The sequence below is a fragment of the Centroberyx gerrardi genome, chromosome 20 (assembly GCF_048128805.1).
Source record: "Centroberyx gerrardi isolate f3 chromosome 20, fCenGer3.hap1.cur.20231027, whole genome shotgun sequence".
Taxonomy (NCBI): Eukaryota; Metazoa; Chordata; class Actinopteri; order Beryciformes; family Berycidae; genus Centroberyx; species Centroberyx gerrardi.
Window position 1 is genome coordinate 21,417,176 of NC_136016.1, and position 15,000 is coordinate 21,432,175.

A 15,000-nucleotide genomic window follows, 5' to 3' on the forward strand; every position below is an offset into this window, starting at 1 on the left:
TGTGCATGAATTTCTGTGTGTGTGTAGTTTTACTTTTATCCTTCTAAGAACCAGTTTTAGACCTTCAGAATTAGGACACTTTTGCTAAGTGAATTCATTTTGGCCGGCCCTCACTTCTCAAATGAGCCAGTTTAGGGTTAGGACTTGGGTTTAGGGTTAACTTTAGAATTAGGTTTAGGATTAGATTTAGGTTTAGGTTAGGGTAACAGTTAAGTTTAATCATATAGTGGAGAGGGGATTATGGTTAGTGTGTATATGTGCCCAAATATGTGTCTAATGTGTGCAACTGATATGAATTGTGACGCATGCAAACACAACTTTTCCTACAAAATTTCTTGTTCAGCAAAAAAATGTAAACTGAGGAGAAAATCTGCGATGCAACTGCTTCGGTTTGCGTGTGTATAAATTACACACTTTTATGCATGCGCGTGATACACAAGAGTGTGTGCATGGCTCTCTCTCTCTCTCTGTGTGTGTGTGTGTGTGTGTGTGATGATCTGCGGTCCCACGGCTCACCTGCCTGCAGCGCAGCTTCCAGCCTACACTGCAGATCTCTCTCAGCTCGGTCTGACACTCCGGCAGCTCTCTGCTCATCTCAGCGGACCAAACCCAGATTCACTGTGTCGAGCCGACTCCATCCCAAACTTCACTGTCAGTTGTGCAGCGCTGCAAACTTTTTTTTTTTTTTCTCCTTTCCCCTTCCCTTCCCTTCCCTTCCCTTCCCAGCTGTCCCTGCCTTGGTGTTGTTTTAGCTTTGTTTGCACAATATTGCACTCAAAACAGACATTAATAAGAGAGGAGAATGGGGTGAGAGAGATGCTGAGAGAGAAAAAGGTGAGAGGAATTTACTCCTTGGTTGATGTGTTGCTCTATTCTGACACATTGTGGGTGGGGCCAGAGGCTCTGACTGCATCTGTGTGTCAGGGTCTCATGCAGCTACAAAGTTTAGAACAGACAAATCATCACTGCTTTGATATTGTTTTTCATCACAACGTCACATCGTTTTGATGAGATAACATTAAGGATGGGACGATCTGCTTATCTCACGATACGATTCGATACGCGATATGGGATTCACGATTCAATACAACCACGATACGATGTAATAAATAAAAGTTCAATGACAACAAAGTCTGACTGTGCAGAATTATGTTTATTTCTGAGTCACAAATCTTTCTAGCGATGGCACTGGCTTGCTAGAATGTAAACAACAATTTAAAAATGTCATTACAAAGTGACAATAATATAATTTAGATGGAGAGCTTGTGAAATTGTGATGGGCAAGTCGTCTCATTTGTGATTACTACAGCAGAATAACATGGAGCTGATATCACCATTCATTTTTCTACCCCATGATACAGTACGTATTGTCACATTTTTGTATTGCGATATATTGAATTTCAATATATCGTCACATCCCTAGTTAACATCAGGGTTTAAATTGGGCCAGAACAACCTCAAAACCACCAAAAATATGACAAATTAAAGTGGACTGTCATCACTTTCCAGAACCCTTTGAAGGGCCAAAAAGGACCAAATGTCGGCCTTCGGGCCTTATGTTGAATGTTCTGATTTAGTAATTTTTTCACTTTCTTTTGGACTCTCTCGCTCTCATAATTGTCTCATTCAAAACTTTTCCTGGTCTTATTGCAGTAGATACATAAAAAAAAGAATAACACATTTGAACAGACTCCTCCTTACAAGTGTTTCTCGGCCATATTTACAGGTACAGCAGAGGAACTGATGATGTCTTCCTGTGATGACATTTAAGAGCGAAGCTGAGCAGATGTTCACAACAGAATAAAATGAAATAACACAGCAATTGTACATCGTTTTAGCTGCTGAACTCACGGTGATAATAATCACCTGCGACGGGCCTTACCTTCTAAACACACACAGTTAGGCTTTTTCATTATTTTCCCACAGCTGCTCCTTTGTGATTGGACGGTAAACTTTTACCCATTTCTGCTTGTGAGCCTATTTTTGTCTTCGTAAACTGTCTTGAAGATAAGTGACGGGACGCTCTGTGTGAACTAAAGTATTCCAGTCACGTTGCATCCGCAAACAAGTGAAGACTCTGCTGCTGTTCACTGTGAGTGTGTGTGTGTGTGTGTGTGAGTGTGTGTGTGTCTGTCAAGCAAACACACCAAAGTTTACCATAGTATTGTATAGTAAAGGCTTGCCAAGTCCAAACTGGAGCAGAGCAGCATGAATTCATCTGGAAGCAGCCCTTCAGAGATATGAGAGCATGTGAAAATTACTGATAAAATATACAAAAATACAAGTTTTTCACAAAATATTATAAAAATAATCCTATTCACATACTCATAAACCCTGGTGATTTTATTTGAATGGAACAGAGCAGAAGCAAGAAAGGTATTCTTTGCCAAAATGTGTACCTAGAGATTTAACAGATTTACTACACTCTTCTTCTTCTTCTTCTTCTTCTTCTTCTTCTTCTTCTTCTTCTTCCTCTTCCTCTTGTTTTCATTATTATTATAGGTAATCTACAGGTAACAAAATGCACTTATATGTACAAGCAAATATACATCATTAACTTACCCATGACTTCTATCAGCAACCAGAATTGCAACAGCCATAATTATCCTCCCCCCTCTTGTCCCCTTAAGCTACGGTGGCTTGTAATGGACAAAAACAACAAAGTCACATTTTCACAATAGATAGGATTAAGCTAGCTAATCAGAATAGAGATTCAATAGAAACACCTGGTGAACAGGTGATATATCAGCATGCTAAATACTGGAATAATAATACTGTTTTGACATTTGCTTTTTTTGCCTTAAGAACGAGCCTCGTTTAAACTTCGTGGCTGAAATGTTTTGTGTTCGCTTGTAGCGCTGTCCTCCATCACTGAGCAGTTGAAAATGCCAGTATTATAGGATTGGGAGTGTCTTGAAAGTCAAATGGGTGGGGAGGTTTGGTCCCAGAAACGAATACAGGCCGGAAAGTGAGTTTTGAATTCCAGAAATCTCAGCCCTAGAGTTAAAAAAATACAATGAGACAAGTGGACCGGAGTGTCCAGACAGCTGTGTGTTAGTTGATGGCGGTGCAGGCGAAGGCGGTCTGCAGTTCCTCCTCAGCCTGGGAAGCGTGGAGTGGACCGCTCCCTGTCTCCTCCGCTGCCCAGCTGCAGCGCCGCTGAAACACAGTAAATGCTGTTAGTATTGATCCACACCGTGAAGACCCACCTCTCCTCTCCGAAAGTGACAACGGTAATCAATCAAAGGTAATCAAGACGCCCCTAAAAACTTTGGGACAGCCTTTCAGAGGAAATGCAATTAGAAAGCTGAGTGTCATCTTTTAACAGACATGGGGTCACAGTTTTAATTGCTTGAGACTTGACTTGATGCATGAAGAGAAGACTTGAGACTTGACTTGACTTGGGTTCTGGTGACTTGGGACTTGACTCTGACTTGTACTTTGATGACTTGAAAAGGTTTCTAAAGTCTTGACTTGAGATCTTGTGTTTGTGTAAATGACTTAGATTGAAAGTGATGAGATTTGTTCCAGCGGACGACTGAATTTAAATTCTGTTTTCTGAATTTGTATGGAATGATTGAATTTATTGAAGTTGAAACTGATTATAGAAATCAAACTCATGATGCTCTTACCAAGTTTTTATCCTATTAAAACCATATTGCATTGAAAAGTCCTAGATATTTAGTTTTCTTTAAGATATTAAATTGATACTGGACTCTTGATTTGTTCTGACTTGACTTGCTGTTCTACATTTAGACTTGAGACTTGACATTAATGACATGGACTTGACTTGGTAATCTACAGACTTGACTTGAGACTTGTGGCTCAAGACTTGAGACTGACTTGGGACTTGAGCAAAGTTGACTTGGTCACATCTCTGCCTTTTAAAGACACAACAAATTCATTTTTATAAAGTTTCATCTAACTGATAACTTGTTTTTGCTCTTTGTGCTGTAGTAGCATTGTTATTTGTTATATTTGTTATTTGTTAGGAGTCCAATATGGTTTCTGAATTTAGTTTGAGTTTGTCTTAAAGCTTTGGGTGTTAATCCAACACAAGTCTTCCCTTGTAGGTGATTTTGAGTCAGCTTTCCCTCTGTCTGTACAGTGCTTACCAGTTTTTGTAGCATGTTGAGTGCTGTGGTCTGCAGGCTGCGGTGAATATTTAGGTTTGGGCTTCCTCACGCTCGTGTAAATCGCTTCTCCTTGGTTAGTTTCAGCAGGACCAGGACTTTGGGGCAGAGCCGGGTGTCGGAGAGACTCGGCAATGAGGTTCGTCAGCCATGTTGGCATGGCAGGTTTGGCTGCAACGGGCGGTGGTATTTTGTGAGACTGAAGGGCCGCCTTCTCCTCCTCCTGCTTCTCCTCCTCGTTCCCCTCTGTGAAGATGTCGCCAGGCTCGCCCAGAGAGACGGGGCGGAGCCGCACGGCGCTGAGCTCCTGAAGCGTTACCACGGGCAACGGCGCTGCCAGGGATGTGAGGAAGGCCGAGGAGTCCGAGTGGCGGCGACGGGATGGTTTGGGTCTGGGGGTGCAGGTGGGATCGGTTTTAGGGGTGGGGGCTGGGAGAGAGGCGGGGTCTGGGAGAGAGGTGGGGTCTGGGTGAGAGGCGGGGTCTGGGTGAGAGGCGGGATCTGGGTGAGAGGCGGGGTCTGGTTTAGGGGCGGGGTTAGATTTAAGGTCAGGGATGGAGACAGAGAGAGGGATCTGCAGAGACAGCCGGGCGGTGCGAGCCCTAGAGGAGGAGGAGCTGGATTTGGGACGCATCCTCCAACCGAGAGGGGAGGGGCCAGTGATGACTGAGGTCGGGATGGGAGGAGGAGAGGAGGAGGAGGAGGAGGAGGAGGTGGAGGAGGTGGAGCTGGGGCGGGATAGCGGGATAGAGAGCCCAGTGGGGGGGCAGGAGTGGCGTTTGGACGCAGCGTGGGACGGGGCTGGTTGTCGCAGGACGGATTCGCCACGTTGAGGCGGCCGCGGTTTCGTCTCGCTCTTATTCACAGCGATGATATAGGAAGCCCCGCCTCCGCAGAAGTCAGCTGACCACCGCCACTGAGCGCCGCTGTGATGATGAGGGGGTGCGGTCCGGTCGGAGGCGGAGACCGTCGATGTCACATGTCCCGGTCCTCTCATCTTTCTCATCTGGCTGCAGTTAGCGTATATGTCGGCAGGCTGATTCACCTGACTGTTAGCATGAAGAGCATTAGCAACTTTACTCATCCTGCTGTGAGGGGCGGAGTCTCAACACTTGTCAGGTCTGATGATTGTAGTCAAATAAAGGAACATGAAGCATAGAGAAACATCTGGAGAGAGAGAGAGAGAGAGAGAAGTAAGAGGAGGGTCACATTATGAAAAGCGGAACAGGCGCCGCCCTCCCCGCTTCTCGAATACAGTTTCACAACTTCTGAGTACAGCCTGTACAAAGCCATCGGTTGCTATGACGACAGCCGGCTGTGGTATCAAGTGTTGTTGATCGAAATAAAACCACAGTTTAAAAGAAAACTATGATACTTCCAGAAAATGTATAAGTTTATGGTAAATCTTTTCAATCACATTGTTATGTAGCTTTCTCATGATGCCGGTTGTTGTTACAGGATGAGTTGATATTTTGCTAAAACTCTCTTTGAAAACCTGATAAAGAAAGATACTTTTTACTTACTCATTTATATAGGAGTCATAATTTGATATACAGCTATACTGCACACATAAATATACACTCTAGACATTAACTAGACAACTAAATATTAAAATGTCTGAACACAATACTTAAATTATGCCCCAAATTATGATACTGACAAAACCTCAGTAACCGCTCCCTTGAATATTGACTTACTCTACTGTTTGCATTCAGTATAATTTGATAAAATAGTAAGATGTAAATGTAAAAGACTGTTTACCTGCAGCGCTGTGATGAACTGGTCTGGTCTGGACTGGTCTGGTCTGGACTGATCCATCTCTCTCTCGCTCATCTGTTTCTTAATCTCTCTCTCTCGCTCTCTGTTTCCCCGCCCAGCGACCCGACCCAAACCACAGCTTCCTCAAATCAACACCCTGAAACCCACAGAGTCCTTATCACACACACACACACACACACACACACACACACACACACACACACTGCCACCACCCAGGGTTGCAGATTAACTTCTGTTTACATAATAGCATTTCATAATAACTGTAAAGGAATGTAGGTTTTTGATTTTGAGAAACACATTTTACACAACTCAAACAAGTTGAAAGACCTGGTGAAGGAACGGTTAATTCTGACGCACAAATGTTTCAGCTGCATTGTTTTCATCAAGGCAATGCTGCTGAGACACTGGTTCATATTAAGTTTCAGCAAATGGAGAGAAGAGCCTGCGACTTTTCCTTTTTTTATATATATTTAGGTAATAGTCTGCATATTAAGTGCGCTTTCTGTGACTCTGACACAGGTTCCGTCATTTCCACGCCTCCCATTCATTTTTCTATGTAAGCGGCCGTGCAATGCATTCTGGTAGCACCATGGTGCGTTTCGAGGCCGCTACACATTTGCATAAAGTTGAGGTCTTGTCTACTTTATGCAAATCAGGGGAGTCCAGCGTGACTCGCCGCCTCTCTAAACTCGTGTACAAACTTTTAAACTAGCCGCTGTCGATCTAAAACGAAGACAGATTCAGCAACTGCATGGCGTGTTTCTCGCCTCACATATTTTCAGAAACACATTTCGGTGGACTATTTTTGTAATATAAGAGAAGGTTTCCAAACAAGCCGCCATGTTTTTCCAGTTTGAAAAATGGGGGGGGGGGGGGGCAGATACCAAAGGACAGCCCAACGAGTGAAAGTGTTCGTCCAATCAGGTGCAGCCAGGAAGCCTTTAGTTGTTGGTCTGTAGTCTGTGACGACCCTGCCGGGTGGGCGGGGTCGTCAGCACTGATTGAGTTTTAAGAAGCCTTTCAACCATCAGCCTCTCTCTCACTCCTCACCTACTGTAAGCACACCTTTTGTTCTGTTCTTTTGGTTTGATGTAGTTTGTGTTGTTTGTTCACCCCTTAGTTTTAGTTAATAAATTACTGTTTCAATTTTTACTTTGGCGTATGGCTCCCTCCTCGTTACTTCCTTGAGCCGGGTTGTAAAAGGAGAAACTTACGGCACGCTCCTCAAGCGTCCGATATTGGGAAGCAGCGAAATCCCTCACGTGAAATGACGATGCACCTTGAGGCTTAAATGGTGCATTTAAGTCAACATACTCATTTAAACCTAATTGGAATTATAATAGGGATGCAATGTTATGCTGTGTAGATGACTGTGTCACTCTGATCTTGGAGGGTTAGGGTGGAGCCGACCTGTGAGCAAGGTAGTAAGAGATGCTTCTCCCAGGTCTTAAATCAACAGATGATAAAGGCCGCCGCCTCTTGATAAATCACCTCCGCTGCCAACTTCCATGAATCTCTCTCTTTATTTTGCACCTCAGCCTTGGAGCACCCACAGATGCATCTGCAGTTAGGCCAAAGCGCAAGAAACGGCACACCCAGATCAAGCCATGATTTCAAGTGGAAACCCCCTGTGTGTTTTATTAGTAGATCAGATAACGAGGCTTTTGCGGCCGCAATTCGATTTGCACCGAGCTCAGTCTTCCAGAATGAAAACAAAGAGGACAGAAGGCAACAGAACTGCTTGAAGGACAAAAGTTGAGACTAAATCCTCTAATGTTTGGGTAATGATTTTTTTTTTTAAATGGATATCTAGTGTTTTGGAAATGAGCTCCTCGTTTGTTGCAGGTAATCGGTTGACCTGAACTGCAACAGATTAGATGAAAGAAATCATCCCAACTCTCTGTCATGTTCAGAGAAGATTTATCATCGCTGAGACCAGCGTGTGACGCAGAGCACCGCTAGGCAGATGACATTTGCTTTGTGTGTGTGTGTGTGTGTGAGAGAGAGGTGTGTGTGTGTGTGTGTGTGTCAAGACAATAGCACTTCACACTTCAGTTAGCAACACAATACCTACCTTTGACTCTTGGGGAAGACACATTATACGTATCATTAGATGATTTGAAGGCATTCATTTAACTTCCGACAGACAGATCATATTTTCTGACATATAGTATGCTGTGTTTTGGAATTTAATAACATACAGTTTGCGTGTGTGTGTGTGTGCGTGTGTGTGTGTGTGTGTGTGTGTGTGTGCCCACTCTATCCCACCAACACATTCTAAAACAGTTTTGCAGCAGAATTTCTGCAGTAATGGACATGGCTGTCAGTATGAAAGTACACACTCCCACACATCAACCCATCAAGCCCAACACACACACACACACACATACACACACACACACACCATTGCAAATTGTGATGTTGGATACTGTTGTTATGACTATTGTGTTTATTTCTATTTCTACTGTTTTCATTACGTGTTGGTGATGTTCCAGTGTTTAAATGCTTCACTGTGATGATATATCTGCTCCCTTGCAGCTAAAAATACATACCAACTTGTTCACAAAATAATCTGTAGCACTGTTGCCAACTTGGCGACAGTTAGCGACTTTCCAGACCCCCTGGTGACATCATTTCTCCAGAGTAGAGACAAATCGAGCTATTTTTTTCCGACCGTGGGGAACATGGAACATTTCTGACTCCCAAAGCGTTTGGCGACGAGCTCCTTGCTCGTCAAATCCAAAAAGACCAGGGGGGGGGGGGGGGGCAGGAGCAAATATATTCCTATGCAAATTAGCGTATGACATCATCTAGTGACTTTTTTGAGCAGCCTATAGCTTCTTTCCTTGGAAGACAGTTGGAAACTCTGCCTGGAGGCCAGTAGAGTCAACTCCTCTCTCTGGCAAGGCGAGCGCTCTGCGGTGACATTTCAAAGTTGTCCGGCGTCTTTTCTGGCAGCTAAAAAAGAAACAGCTGAAAGAAATAAACGGTTGAGCAAACTCGTCGCTTCATATTCCTGTCGCCCCTCTATAAGCCTCGCCAAGAGATTCACTCCGCTGCATTCAAAAAACAACGGCTACACCCACACAAAGTCAAAGTTTCAGTCAGAAGGCTGCACCTTTAAACTTAGACTTAAAGCAATATTCCACTTAGTTGTTCTGCACTTGACCGCCATGAAAACCAGAATATAAAAATACTGAAAACTGACATTTAAAGGTCCCATATGGTGTAAAGCAGGACTCCCTTTGCCTCTGTGATTATAAAGGAGTTGGATGGTCTATCTAAACATGGTGAAAGTATCAAAACGCACGGTCGCCAACTAAATCCACACAATCCATATTAGAAAAGCGAGCCTCTAAACGAGCCGTTTGGACTTCCGTAACTTTGTGGCGTCACAAAGGTTCGCTCATTAGCATTTTTGTAAGAAATAATAGAGTAACAAAGTGTTTTTTTCAAAGTGGTCGAGCGGTCGTCATTGTTTATTACCGGAGAGTTTTCCCTACCTGTAGCTGCCGGGCCGCGGCGTCTCACGTTTCACTCTTGAAACGGTTAGCCAATCGGAGCAGAGGGGTCGTTAATATTAATGAGCCTTAAAGACACGGTGACAGAAACAGCCTGTTCTTGGTAAGGCTCAGAGAGATGCTGGAAAATGAACGTGGAGAAATGGATTGAGAGTGTTTTTGGTTCATGACACCACACACACAGCTTTGAACCTCAAGACACAAAATAAAACTCTGGAAAATGGAGAATATGGGACCTTTAACACGCTGGTGAACAGATTCAACAACAGATCCTGCTACTGTGATTTTCAATTGAATTTTGATTCAACATAATTTCACCAAATAGCATTTTTACTGATAGAACACAACATAGCGGAGGCATACCATTTAGGAGAGATATTTCCTGTTTGAGAGATCGGATCTACTTTGATTTTTAAATACTAATTTTAGTGTAAACCAAGAATAGAAATGCAAAATGATGACCCGGGACTGCTTTGTTGTCTTGAAAGCAGGAGCTGTTGTTGAATCTGTTCATAAACGTGTTAAATGTCAGTTTTCAGGATATTTTCGTGGCTCATTCAAATGAATGGGAAGTAAAAATCTGAACGCTACAAACTCGTCCAGCTGCATCCGATCTTGGCGAGTAGTTTATATTCTGGTTTTCATGGCGGTCAAGTGCCAAATAACCCCCATGTTAAAACTAAGTGGAATATTGCTTTAAGTCAGACGGCAGGCATTCACATGTACGCTGACACGCACACACGTGTATTTTTTTTTATCCGCACGCGCCCACGCCCTCGTGAACATGTACGCTCACCGTTTGACAGCAAAGTCCTCTGAAGGTTCAGCTGAAGAGCCGCGCTCCTTCTCTTACTTCCTCGTAATCCGCCCACGGGAAAATAGTGGAAGTCTTTCAAAGCCGTGTGAGTAATTGTCAGGTCGGTGCGTTGCTGCGAGTCGGGTCTGCTGGGTGAGCGCCGGCTGCATTCATCTGTGTGTGATAAAGTGGTATAAACCCCAGGAGAGGCAGCGCAGAACACTGTAAACCTGCAGATGAGGGGAGGAGAGATTGCCATTGATCTGAGTGTTATTAGCATGATGATACATGGAAAGAGAGAGGAGAGAGAAGAGAGAGAGAGAGGAGGGAAGGGAGAGAGAGGACTGGTCTTTTCTTGCCATTTCATTCTATAATAGTGAAATAAAACCTATTTGTTCCTCAGAAGTCAGAAGCATCAATATGTGCTTATTGATGCTGTAAATGTTAACAGCGTCTCTCTTCTCTACCTGTCGGCCAATATGGAGTTACGTTACATCACTTTAAAGAGCCATGTTGCTGACTTTAAATTCAGTTTGTGCTGTTGGCAAGTCACCTCTAAAAGTGCAATAAATTCACCAAAAACATCTTCATTTTCACAACAAAATCCTGGTTTTTCCACTACATCTTCCGCCTGTCTTCATAACTGTTGCTGTATTCCTTTCCGTTCACAATAGAGCCTTGATTACTTCAAGAATTTCGACCCAGGGGGCGTCCTGGTGTGTCGGTGGTCTATAGGGAGCATACCATGTGAACGCGATGTCCAGCCGGGTTCGAGTCCGGCCCAAGACCTTTGTCCCATGTCACTCCCCTCTCTCTCCCAACCTTTCCTGTCTAATTTCTATCTGATAAAAGGCAAAAATGCCCCCAAAAAATTATCTTTAAGAAACTAATTTCACCCAAATCTAAGCTGATTTTGAAACCACAAGGAGGAAGTTGAGGTTTTGGTCAAACAATGAATATTTAAAATATCACTGACCCTGATTTTCAATATTTATTCACGCCAATTTACAGCCCAAATGCCTCATAACCATGCAGAACGCTGAAAAATAGCTTTTTTAATGGAATGGGCCCTTAATTCCTGTTATGTGCTCGTGTGTGTGTGTGTGTGTGTGTGTGTCCTTTTAACATTGAATAGATGTTGATAAGCCTGCACCAGTGTTGAAAACCACGAAAACGCCAAAATTAAAGTTGAGTCGACGTCCGCAGTCGTCCATCACTGCTGCCTGCATCGTTTTGTGGAATCAGGACCTAAATATCTTTCTGATATCAGCTCAAAACAGTTTTCAAAGCTGTTTTGATATGAATTTTTGCTGTGCCATAATATCATATCGTGAAAATGTTGTTGAACTTGCACATCACCGTCCATCAAATGCTTGTTTCAATGCATTTCTCTCTTGTTCTCATTGGATTTACCCACAGACCTCCTAATGTCTTTTCTCCCCTGGTGAGAAAGTTGTTAATGTCCAATCATCCAATAATTGAGTAAATCACCAACGATGCACCTCTCCACCTCAATTTCCTCGTTCCACCGCTTCCCCATTCTCCTCCCTAATCTCCTCAGTATCTCACAAAGTGATGCAGAGGAGAGTAAAACCACCTAAACTCACTTTACACAACTTTTTATTTGCAGAATCGAGTTTACTCACCTTTTTTAGGCTGATATAAATCTTCAAAATGCACAGTAAATGTATAATATACAAAGTAAATCATATCAAACTGATATAACTTATGTGACGTCTTTTAATAAAAAATAACAAATGAATGCTTTTCTGAAAATATAATTGATTTCCGTTTACATTGTTGGTTGTTTGAGTGGAGGTCACAGTTTTCCCACTTTTCTATTCACTACTTCACTAATAAAAGCCCTATTCTCCTCCCAAGTCAGCATCCCCTCCTCTTCCTCCTCTTCCTCCTGTTTCAGCACAACCTTGAACTGCATTCAAAGACTGACTCCACTTCACCATGTCAGAGCTGGAGATGTTGCATAAGCTTTCCATTTCATTATACCTCCTATACCTCCTGTTCTCCTCTCTCTTATTCCACTCTTAATAGAAGAACCTTGAGCCAATGAATTGCCCTTCCCTATAGCCTGAGTCCCGCAATAATAACATATAATATGTAATAATGATTATTTATTTATATGATTTAACCGTTATTTTACCAGGTTGTCTCATTACAATCTCTTTTTCAAGAGATTAAAGCATAATAGCAGTGTAATGGTTTTTTTTTTCCTCTCACCATTAATGCCCATGAACAGTCTGAATCCACTGATGTATTTTCCAGTCAGAAGCTCCTACTGTCTGTTACTGCAGGTTTGCAGAAGTCATAGCCTCCCATTGTTTTCAAAAATACCTTAAAAACATCTCAGAGACAAACTGCTGCCTTGGCTCACGTAATAAATCATTCTAAACAACGCGTCTATTGTATTTTCTCAAGATTTTATAATTCCAAAATCACTGCAGTTGTATCAGAAGTCGTTCCATTCTGCCAGAATTGAATGTGAAGTGATCATTGCTTGTATTCGCCTCCCACTCTGCCGTAAGTTTTGTTTTGCCTCTTCACTGCCACCAGAAGTACGTAACAGTGCGCAGTAACAGAAAAAGTGAAAATAGTCCCGAATAAACGCGATAAGTAGCTGTGTGATAAAGGAGAAACTGCAACACATCTGCTGTTCAACATGATGGATTACATTCGTCAAAGCAGCAGTTTGTCTCTGAACTGTTTTTTTATTTTTATTTTTATTGGCATTTCTCATTTGAAAAGGCAAACTAATATTGGGCAATAGACAAGAAACAATAAAAAAAAACATGTAACTTAAACAATACATACACCCAGAGACATAAAAAAAGGAAAGAAAAGTACAGGTAGCCATTACAGTAAACCACAGCATACATCAGGTATTGTTCCCACAACAACAGGGACTGTACAAGGCTTGTAAGGTAATCAATAAATGGCTGCTACAGTGTAGAACTTGGTAGAAGAGCCATACAGTTAGAAACTGTAATGTTAACCCAGTGTTTGAAAGATGGGGGGAAGTTTGTTTCCAACTCGACAGGATCAGTCTCCTCGCCGTCTGCAGTAGAACAGACAGCAGTGGGTTTAGACTTTTCATTGGTATTAATGGCGAGAGGAAAAAAGTAAAATTACACCGGTGTTATCCTTTAATATCAATCCTGTGGTCCTCATTGGTCTTTACACACTGAGCACGCTCAGGGCTGTCAACTCTGGAACACATTACCAAATGAAATCAAATTAATTCCAGATATAAAATCTTTTACAACAAAGGTTAAGTGCTGGCTAAAAGCAAACCAGAGCTGTACTCATTTTTAGCAAATTGTACTCTAAATTACTATTGGAGTATAGTGTATGTGTATTGGTGTATTGTGGTATGTGTATTTTATTGTATTTCCATATCTGTAGTGTATTTGTGGTTTTATGATACTGAAAGCTGTATATTTTAATTACACTGTACATGTAAAAGCCCGACTAGGGACAAGAGTTGAAAATTAGCAATAGCTATAAACTCTCTGTGCAGCACATTAGTTTCATGCTCTGTATTGGAACTATGTTAAATTGCATCGTCCCTATCAAATAAAATTCAAATAAAATAAAATAAAATAAAGTACCAAACCTCCTCATCACCGGTTCCCCAAAGGATCCTTCAGTTAAAGCTAAAATGTCACATGTGCTGCAGGAGGTTCGACCGATATGGATTTTTGAATATTGATACCAATACTGATAGTTTTAGACTCAAGTCGCTAACAGCCCATGTTTTGTGCTGATATTCATTATCTTTAAATTTGATGGTTTTCATGCCAAAAAATTAAGAGTATTCAGATTTATTTTATTTAATGCATGATGGTTGAAAATATGATTGAAATGTTCAGTGAAGGGCCTCAAATCAGCGTTCTTTGCAGTGTAGCTGCCCTAAAAACTAAACTCTCTCTCTCTCACTGTCTCTCTCTATCTCTCACTCACTCACTTGCTCACCCACCCATACACACACACACACACACACACACACACACACACACACACACTCAAAGAAAACACATCTCCACAGAGAATGGTGAGGGACAGTAATTACCATAACTGAAATTATTTCCATAATCATCTGGGCTAATTAGAAACATGAAAGTAGGGCAGCCACTCAACCGTTACGTAAATTATTGTAGCCCGCATTAACGGTCACATTTTTCTATTAACATGCTGGTCATCATGGCAATAACAATCAGATACACTGTTCAGCTACAGGAGGTAAGTTTTTGGTGGGGTGGGAGTTATAAATACAATTTCTCCAAAAGGAAATCAAATGCATGTGTCATTGGTTGAAATCAGAATATATTTGCCCTTTCATTCCACTCAAACTACCAAAAGATACATTTTTGCTGATGTTTGGGTCATGCTTAATATTTTTTTGCGAGCTAGTCCAACTGGATCCATCCGCTCTTTGGGTCAAAGCATCAAAGAGTCTGGTTTTAATGATTTTTTTTTGTTGTTTATAAAGAAATGATGCCATAAAACTAATTTGTTGAATAAATAATGATGTGGACGGTTCATTCTCATTACACAATATTTCAAAAGTTGCTTTGGATGTTCTGAAATGTCTTCTCTAAAATATCCGTCCATCACAACCTCCCAGAAATGTCAAACCCGCTGTTATTCCCGTATTTAAGGAGCTCATCATGGTTGTACGATCAATAGCTGGCGCATTAAAATATTACCAAGTGCATTTCTTTGTTTTTGTTTGCGGATGAAAGCCTGAAACGTA

At 42.0% G+C, this 15,000-nt stretch overlaps 2 protein-coding genes across 2 annotated transcripts in view; one reads left to right on the forward strand and one right to left on the reverse strand.

Moving 5' to 3' along the window:
* rab26 (RAB26, member RAS oncogene family) overlaps positions 1 to 15,000 on the forward strand; it is an 85,354-nt gene that overhangs the window by 64,731 nt on the left and 5,623 nt on the right. The window lies entirely within an intron of this gene.
* LOC139918181 (uncharacterized) lies at positions 2,323 to 5,294 on the reverse strand. Its single transcript, XM_071907482.2, has 2 exons — positions 4,116 to 5,294; positions 2,323 to 3,159 (listed from the first exon to the last, which is right to left on the reverse strand). Exons 1-2 carry the CDS (start codon positions 5,215 to 5,217, stop codon positions 3,098 to 3,100), a joined length of 1,164 nt encoding a protein of 387 aa, XP_071763583.2. The 5' UTR covers positions 5,218 to 5,294; the 3' UTR covers positions 2,323 to 3,097.